Here is a 9538-nt window from a genome sequence, read left to right on the forward strand (position 1 = left end):
CACCTAATGAGAAGGAAGGACTCACTGGAGAAGAGCCTAATGCTGGGAAAGATTGAGGGCAATAGAAGAAGGGGACGACAGAGAATGAGGTGGCTGGATGGAGTCACTGAAGCAGTAGGCGTGAACTTAAATGGACTCCAGAAGATGGTAGAGGACAGGAAGGCCTGGAGGAACGTTGTCCATGGGGTCGCGATGGGTCGGACACGACTTCGCAATTAACAACAACAATGGCAACGCTTACTAGCTCAGCCAAGGGACAGGAAGGATTTTGGTATTGAGAGACAGCTAGATTGATGAAGGCTGAAAGGGAGAACAGGCAGAATTGATCTAGATGTCAGAGTTGCTTTAGTCCAGCATCAGTCTTGGAAATCAAGGCAGCAAACTGTATTCAACAGTCTTGGGAGGGAGGGCGCAACATGCAGGCCTTTCCCCACTGGTCTTGGAAGAAAGGAATCAGGAACACCAATGCTCAGTCTCCACCACTTTCTCCATTTCAGGGAAGCTGATATGAAAATGTCCTTCCAAGTAAGGTCTCACCATTTGGGAAGCTGGAAAGGTTAGATAGTTGGGGTTTAGAAAGAATGACCCATTTTGGATTTATGAAATCAACTCCGATCAGACTAACAAGGTCAAGAATGAAGCTAGGCAACTGAGTTAGCCTGGTATCTGGCAGGACATTGGTGGAGAATAGTAGACAAATTTGGGGTTGTGGTTTCTTCAGATGAAATAGTGATTATCAACATATCTCTGCACTGGCTGCTTGACCAAGTGGCAACCTTAGAGGCTTAATTTTACTTGGATATTGCTTGAAACTGGAGCTGTTCCCTAATATATGGGGTCTGGGTATGGTCAATATGCTTTGACTTCAGCTCTGGTTTTGAGAAGCTTTATATCTTGCTGTACTCCAGGCACATTTGTTTCCTCATCCTTATCCCTGCAACCCCATCATTCAAACAATAGGCTAGCTAGGCTGTCATGGAGCCATACAGACTTCCCTTTTGTTGGAGTTATCTGTCTCTTGGCTCTCAAAAGCAGTGAGATTGCAAGCAAGTGTGTTGGCTCCTCCACCCTGCACCCAATTTAATTTTGTGCCTTTTTTCATGCTAGTTTCTTACGGTGGAATGGAGGTTGGTCTACTGCTGTTATTTCTTTCCCGCTGCTTTGCTAATTTCATGGTTGAACACCTCCCAGCTTTCCTACATGGAAAGATCCCAGATTCATGTCAGATCCCTGATGAGATTAGAACCAACCCAAACTCCAGGAAGGAGAGCTGTGAGTAATGGTTAGAAGTGCAGGGAGGTGGTGTTTGGAAGATAAATGTGAGTTCCAAAAGGAAGAATTGAAAGGTGGATATCACAGTTGTTGCTGTTTTATTTACTATTACAGCATTTAGTATTGGAAGTGGGGTGGATTCCACAGTACTGCTTGTTCCTTGCTTGCAAGTTCTCTGTTTTGGATATGTTTCTGAAAGTAAACAGGCCTGCGATAAACTAAGAGTAATTTTTTGTGACCTCACTCTCCCTAACATCATCATATAATCAACTCTAATTAGCTGTGGAATTAAATGATACTACTCATTTTATTTGCTTCTCATAATTCTGATCCTCCCCTTTTGGAACGTGGAAACTTATTCACAATAACAGTAAACTAAATGCAACCCTTATAGAGTCCTGCCAGTCTTGCGAGGTAGTCCAGACAAGAAACACAACTAGGAGTACAAACTCTATCTGTACTCTAAGGCTACATTAACAGAGTGTTGCAAGTCTCAAAGTAGCCCCCCCCCAATTCCTCACTTTGACTCTCCTGAAAATTAGGAAGGGTTCCTTATGAGCAGCTTTTGCTACCCCTCCTCCTTCAGACTCAAATTTCATTTAACAGACCTTGTCTAGGACGGTGGTGGATCTTCCTCCTGCCTTGCAAGGTCAATCCCGATACCATTGCAAGTCCAGAAGAATAACTATAAAACCATTTAGTTCAGAAGCTTGCGAAAAGAACCAACCACTTGTCGGTCAACTATCTTCCTATCTTCAAAGGTCATTTAAAACAAACCTCTGCTTATGGACGTCTTAAGAAGGTCACTAAGGAAAGAGCTCTGGTGGATAACTGGGGAGTCTTCCCCTATGGGTATTCTCTAAGACAGTGTTTCTCAACCTTGGCAACTTTACGATGTGTGGACTTCAACTCCCAAAATTCTCCAGCTAGCAACGCTAGCTGGAGAATTCTGGGAGTTGAAGTCCACACATCGTAAAGTTGCCAAGGTTGAGAAACACTGCTCTAAGATGTGATGGACATTGATTCTTGGGTTCTCCATTATCCAACACATCTAAAAATCACCAAATTGGGAAAGGCTGCCCTGTCCGGTGAGAGGACAGAAATTTAATATTTTATGAAAAAAAAAAAGGATCCAGAGCAGAATTTTGAAAGTGTAAGAGGGCTAACTTGTTCCCAAAGGATTTTTAGGTTGGTTTCTCCTATGGATGACAAACATGTTAGTCATGATCTCCTTTATTCTAAGGCAGTGATGGCGAACCTTTTAGAGACCGAGTGCCCAAACTGCAACCCAAAACCCACTTACGCATCGTTGGGTGCTGGTGGGTGTGGCCCATTGGGTGGGTGTGGCCCATTGGGTGGGTGTGGCCCATTGGGTGGGCATGGCTGCGGTGGTAACTGCAGACTGGGTGGGACTAAAAAGTTCAATCAATCCCAACTTTGTAAGATCTTTTTTTTTTCCCGCGAGAAGTTGAAATTGACTGATTGATTGAACCTTTTTTTTGTTTGCACATGGCAGCGGAGGCCTAAAGCGAAAAGGTTTTATAAAACCCAGCTGAAGGCCTAGGACTGGGGCGATGGCGTGCGTGCCCACAGAGAGGGCTCTGAGTGCCGCCTCTGGCACCTGTGCCATAGGTTCGCCACCACTGTTCTAAGGAGTGTTCTTCCAAAAAAAAAAACACTTCTCAAGAGAAAGACTGTTGTTACAGGGAATGTTACGTAATTATTCATAGGAAGGATAATCCAATACACGACCTGTGTTTTCCCTCTTCAAATGGTGCAGCTCAGAGGCTCGGTTTCCATTACAGCCATAATTTCACTTATACATCCATTTGTAACTTCTTTGTCACCGCCTTTTTCTCCTTGCCCTTTTCTCTTTGTCAGATGTGTCTGGGGCTCACGGGCAGGTTGATCGAAGTAGCCTAAGTAGTGTCCTGCGAGACCTGGTGAAGCCAGGAGATGAGAACCTGCGTGAGATGAACAAGAAGCTACAGAACATGCTGGAGGAGCAGCTCACCAAAAACATGCACTTACAGAAGGTTTGTAGGTGGAGCCTGGAGAAAAGGCTTGTGGGTGTGTGGGTGTGAAATTGGGACTGGGCAGAGTCAGCCACTGAATGGCATGGGGAAGAAGGGAGGGCTTCTGCTAGCAAAAGGCATCGAGCGACAGGCAACCCTGAACATTCAGAGTACTGAAATGGAAATGGCCATTTATGCAGGACATCCTCATTTATCTGAAAGATGTATAACTGATTCTTATGAAGGCTGACGGTGATACAAACAAAGAAAAGAAAACTTCAGACACTAAAACAAGCAACATCACTAAGAGCAAACTCCCCCCGTCCAATATAAGCAAATGGTGAATCAAGATCATGCTGTAGCCACAACAACCCAACATTTTGAGTGAATGAATAGACAGGCTTTGCTAAGACTGAAATAAAATGCTAGGCTGCCCTCTGCAAGGGAGGCATTTTCTAAGTGGCTTTCCCCAGCCAAGAAGATCTTCTCTCAAGTCTCCGTATAATGTTCTCTTGCCAAAGGGGAACTATTAGAGAAGAGCTCCCTAGGAACATATTGCTCAAACCTTGGAAAGGATTTGGGGTAGGAACGCTAGAGCAGGGCTTTTCAACCTTTTCACCCATTGAACCACTTTTAGGATATGGCAACATCCAAGTACCACCAGTCGACTAGCAAGGTGTCAAAAACTTGATGACCCAAAAAAAAGGAAAAAAGTGATAAAGTACAGGTAGTCCTCGACTTACAACAGTTCGCTTAGTGACTATTCGAAGTTACAATGGCACTGAAAAAAGTGCCCCCCAAGCCACAGCCGAGCAAGACATCTGCCTGCCCACCCGGCGGCGCTCTTCCTCCTGTCCGAGGTTTTCATTGTTGTGAGCATTTCTGTTGAGGATTGGCAGCGGGGGTGGGGTGGGGAGTGTTTGGTGTTTATTCCCCCCGTCTGCTGGGTGGTTGCAGCAGGTTTTGGTCACTTCACATGACCCTGGGACACTGTGACCGTCATGAATCAGTTGCCAAGCATCTGAATGTAAATCACAAGATCCTGGAGATGCTGCAACATTCCAGCTGATTGGCACTTCTTCCAGGCTCAGCAGAAGCGCCAATATCAGTGCTGCTTTCCAGCCGATTGGTGCTTCTTCAGGGCTCAGCAGAAGCACCAGGATCAGCGCCCAGCTCCAGCTGGAGCCTGGCGCTGATCCTGGCGCTTCCACTGAGCCCAGACAGCCCCGAAGAAGCGCCGATCAGCTGGAAAGCGGCACTGATCCTGGCGCTTTCACTGAGCCCTGACAGCCCTGCAGCTCCAGCCATCTCTCGCTCAGGCTTGTGCGGTGCTGCCACCGGTTCAGCTCATTCCCCTCCCCCGCTACCACTTTTCTAGGATGGTCGCGTACCACCTGCCAGGTGCCAATGTACCACAGGTGGTACCCGTACCACTGGTTGAAAAGCCCTGTGCTAAAGCAAATGGTGTATTTTCCCTCAAATTAAGCTACATTAAACACATGCAGCTTTTCTATGACAAGGCAAAGTTGGACAAGTTCCTTGGCCATTCAGGGGTATGCTGGGGACTCCAAAAATATTACAGGTGAGGGTAGGATAGAAACTAACCTTGGCTTTTATTTGGTTTTAACCATATTTAAATGTATGTCAAATTAAAAACATTTCTTCTGACTGCTCTCCAACCATATATTTAACCATTTTCTGATTCATTAAAATTGATAATTTGGGATAAACATTTGGAGGTCCCTTAGGGACCACATCCACATCTTTCAGGCATTTTATATCATGCTGAGGCTGTGCACAGTCTTCCCCAAGATAGTGTTCTCTTGGGATTTGGGAAATTCAGCTTATGCAAACATTTGCTATCGCCCGTGCCGTAGGAGTTATAAAGTGAACGGTTGAAGAATATTGGGTGGCATAATTCATGCCTTTGAACAGGCTGGCATGGAATTCTGGGAAAGCTAGTTTCAAGATCTCTGGGAGTCACCATGGTGAGGAAGAAAAGGCTGCCCCAGGAGAAAGCTAAACGGCATTGCTAAGTAACCAAAAATGCTGATGGTGGCGGGGTGTGTGTGTGTTTGTTTGGAACAATTACTGTGGAATAAAAGGTGTGAGCTAATCTTATTGCACTCCTGTGTCTTAAGGAAACATGCAGAGAGGGGTCGCCTTTTGTTGTGATCTGCATGGTACCATCAGGAGGAGACAACGCCCTTGATAGCCAGGGTCAAGCTATAAACAGAAGTCTCTACTGCAGTGTCAGCTTACCTAGAGGAAGGGCCAATCCTTGCCTGCTCGGTTTTATAAGTAACTGTCCTTTGGCCTTTCAACTAGATTATTGCAATCCTAAACTAGATGCCTGGTGCCAACATCCATAATTGAAAAATATTCTGAAGTCGCTCTATACATAATCAATGGCATCCTTCCCTTAGAGCCATGATGATTGTATTAGTAGTATAATTTTGTGCGTGTCTGCCCTTGAATTAGTCTTGAAATACCCTGTGCAGTTTTCTTGGTGACATTTTCAGAAATAGTTTTTGCCTTTGCTTTTTTCCTAGGGCTGAGAGACAGAGAGAGTGGCTTGCCCTAAGTCATCCAGGTGGTTTTGTGCTTAGCGCAGGACTAGAACTCAAGGCTTCCAGGTTTCTAGCCTGTACCTTAACCATTACATCATACTGGCTTTCACTATTGCTATCACTGCAACTATTTTCTGTTCCTTCTGAGTGAAAGCAATGCTCTGCACATTCAGAAGAACAGAACACCCAAAGCAAAAAATTAAAGTTGGCAACCTAAATGATGAGGAGCAACCCCTCATAAACAAAAGATAGAAGAGGCTGGGTAGAACAAAAGTTACCCAAAGGGGACCCGGCACACCAAATTCAAGGTACAGCTACAAATACAAATTTAGAAATGCTGAAGGCAGCTAGAGCAGCCTTCGCCAAACATAAATTCCCAAATTGATGTTGGATGATAGCTCCTGTGATTCCTGCAACAATAGGAGTTCTGATCCAGCACTGTCTAGGAATCTATGGTTGGGAAGGCTGTGGGATGAAGACCAGCAACCAGAGAGGGAGAAGATGCTTGTTATGAGGTATAGGGCTTGTTGGACAAATCCTTAGTAGCCTATAACTGTTGAAAAATGTGGCATTGGGGAGAGCTCTTAACCGACGGGAGGAACAGGCTGCTGTGGTAAGTGAATAAGAACAGAGAGACTCTCTGCTAGTTGGCTTCTGAGTTTGTGTGTTCTTGGTCCTGGGCGAGTGTTTTACACAGCTGCGGTAGCTGGCTTGTCCATTCATCTTTTCTCAGGCTGCAGATCAAGGTGACTGATGAGGAAGAGAGGCAGCAAGAGCCCCAGCTTTGGCACCGAGAAGGGAAGCTAAGGGAGTAGCAAATTTCCTTCTGCCTGAACGCTGCGATTGACCTTGAATGAAGAACTCTTATCTTCATACAATCTGCATTTTCTCCAGTCTTCTCTCTCTGTCACAGATGGGTGACCACCCGCAATTCAGAGAGGAGATCTTGGGTGATGCAGTTGCTTTTGGGAAGAGTAGCTTAAGGGAGATGTTTTTGGAGCTTGGAAGTATGTCGGGGGGGGGGGGGCAGAGAAATCTGCATTCTGGCCATAGTGGTGATGGTACAGCAGGAATGTTACTTCCTGGCTGTTTGTCACCTACACACCCACCACCGAGCTAGGTCCAGATTATAAGTGCTCACCATTCTGGGTTGTTGTTTTTTTCACTGATACAAGTGGTCTAATGCTGGATTTTCAGATAGGTAGCTAAGAGTCTGAGTAAAAGAGCACTTTGAATGTGCTTTGAGCTCTCCCCCCCAAAAAAAAAGAAGTGACAAGAAAAAACCCTTAATACACGATCCACATACAGTATTTATATAGTTTATAAAACTTGCAGAGGATTTTTTTTTCCAAAGGGCTAGATAGCTTTGTGCAAGGTAATTCTTTTAGAATATTCCTCTCAGCCGTGACACCTCAAAGGATACTCCACATTCAAAAGAAGTATACTTCTGAATATCAGTTTCTAGGATCAGATGGCAGGGAAAGATCAATTGCTCCTTCTCTTGTGTTTTAGAGAGCTTCCTTGCTTCTACTAGCTAGAAACAGATTGCTGGGTTAGATAGACATCTATCTGATCTAGCAAGGTGAGTCTTCTGCTTTCCTGCTTTTATCACGAAAGCACATGCTGAGGTAAGAGAACGGTTTTGCAGCATATTGGGGTGGTTTTTTTTTCTTTCTTCCTCTTCAGCATGAGCTTGATGTAAAAAATCTGATCTTTCCAATGTCCTAATGGAACAAGGGGACGAAAGGATGATGTCAGCGGAAAGAAGAGGCTATTTATAGCCGTCTCTGAATGGGGAGGGATGGGGGTTGAGCAGCCTCAGAGGACAGGCTGCTTCAAGGTTGGGGCTTCAGTGGAGCAGTCGGCGTGGGGCAGAAAAGGGATGCTGTCCTGACGCTGTCAGTGAGGATCAAGAAACTAATCTGGGAGGAAGTCTTCGGCCACGCAGGGAATTACTGAGTAGGGGGAAAGGTTAATGGTGCATGGCAGATGAAATAGCATGGTCGGGCCCGGTGATGGCCTGTAGGGGGCATTGTGCATTTGGGAAAGAAGCTGCTGGCAAGTAGAATGGATGGTAGAAGAGGCCAGCTAGGGCAGGGGTGTCAAACTCAATTTCATTGAGGGCCGCATCAGCATTGCGGTTGCCCTCAGGGGACTGGGTGGGTGTGGCCAGGGTGGGTGCGGCCTACTGGGTGGGCGTGGATGGAGTGGGTGTGGCCTACTGGGTGGGCGTGGCCAGCACTACATTGTTCGCATCAAGGGTGCCTGTGGGGGCCTGGGCAGGAGTGGGATAGATCTGAGGGTCTCTGGCAGAAGGGGGTGGGACCAGGGCAAGTGCCAAGGCATGGTCCACTGGAGGAGCCTCACTATTCCTCTCAGACCATGCGGGGGGGGGGCTTATGGAGCTAAGACTGAATGCCTTTCAGCATAGATGGCCACCACAAAATTGTACGTTGGTTCCCGGCCGGCCAGGGCCAAGGCAGCGGGGGCTATTCCCTCACTGTTTCCAGGATGGCTTCGCGGGCCACATGAAACCACTTAGCGGGCCGCATCCGGCCCCCAGGCCTTGTGTTTGACATGTCTGAGCTAGGGCATGGAGGTGGGTCTAGCTCCCCTGGTGTGCAATGCTTTGCAAGAAGGAATGTGATCTGAAGTGCATCTATTCCTGACTTCTGAGCTAAAAGGAGAAGAAATGGGTCGTTAAAGGAAGTTGCTTTTTTGCAGTCCAAACCAAGTTGGGTCCTTTCCTTCTCTTAATAAAGTGCATTCATTGCCATTGGTTCTTTATCTCTGTGTTGTTTTGGGTTTTTTGCTTTCCAGACGTCCTTTGAATTCAAGCCCAGTGACGATCAATGAGCAGTTTTTAGTTGGGAGAATGAATTGTGTAGAATGGGCATGACTTGAAAGGGATGTCTGTATTTTGCTTGTATCTCCTGTTTGGATATCATGCCTGTTCTTCCACAGGTCTCCTTTTCTGGCTCCCTCTCATCTGATTTCCCCCCTTTCTTCCAGGATTTGGAGGTCCTTTCCCAGGAGATCGTCCGTCTTAGCAAAGAGGGTGTCCCGTCCCCTGATGCTGAACCTGGCTTGGATGATGCTGTCTGAGCCTCAGTTCCACCTATGATGCCGTCCTCCATGCTTGGCCCTTGGCTGCGCTGCTGGTGTGTGTGTGGGGTGGGTTGGGGAAGAGATATTGGAACTGTCCGCCTCCCTTCTCTCTAGTCGGACCATTTCTTTCGACTGTATCGGAAGGGGCAGGCACTTAACCCCCAGCTACTCTTTCCCTCTTAGTGGCGCACAAACAGCAGTTTCTCCCCTCATCACTGTTCTACTCAGGCCTTCCCCCAAACAGTTTGATTTCTTTTGAATCATGCACCTACTGATTATGCTGCCTGCCTCTTTGTGGACCTGCCTTTGGTGCCCCGTAGGAAGCCCTGGCAGCAGTAGTTCGTCTGCAGGTGGCACATTTTTTAAAGTTGCATGGCCAATTGCAGCTTTATTTTTGAGGTTGCCAGTTTTGAAACTGCCTCCCTCCTTCCGAGATTGTCATTCCTGGTCCAGAGGAGTTGCCTCATAGAGGAGGAGGAGGTGTTCCTGCCATAATAAAGCTCCATAATCCATTCTCAATGTATAGCGGTCCAGGGAGTAAAGTTCAGTTTCCTTAAAAACCTCTCCCTGCAT

General features: G+C 46.6%; 1 protein-coding gene across 1 annotated transcript in view; it reads left to right on the forward strand.

The window, feature by feature from the left end:
• GRIPAP1 (GRIP1 associated protein 1) overlaps positions 1–9007 on the forward strand; it is a 76220-nt gene extending 67213 nt beyond the window's left edge. The window contains exons 25-26 of the mRNA XM_015821111.1: positions 3154–3308; positions 8870–9007. Of these exons, the coding sequence (XP_015676597.1) occupies positions 3154–3308; positions 8870–8962 (248 nt within the window). The 3' untranslated portion in view covers positions 8963–9007. The remainder of the gene's footprint in view (positions 1–3153; positions 3309–8869) is intronic.
• The last annotated feature ends 531 nt before the right edge of the window (positions 9008–9538 follow it).

This window comes from Protobothrops mucrosquamatus, unplaced genomic scaffold (genome assembly GCF_001527695.2).
Source record: "Protobothrops mucrosquamatus isolate PMUCROS unplaced genomic scaffold, P.Mucros_1.0 scaffold_159, whole genome shotgun sequence".
NCBI classification, from domain to species: domain Eukaryota; kingdom Metazoa; phylum Chordata; class Lepidosauria; order Squamata; family Viperidae; genus Protobothrops; species Protobothrops mucrosquamatus.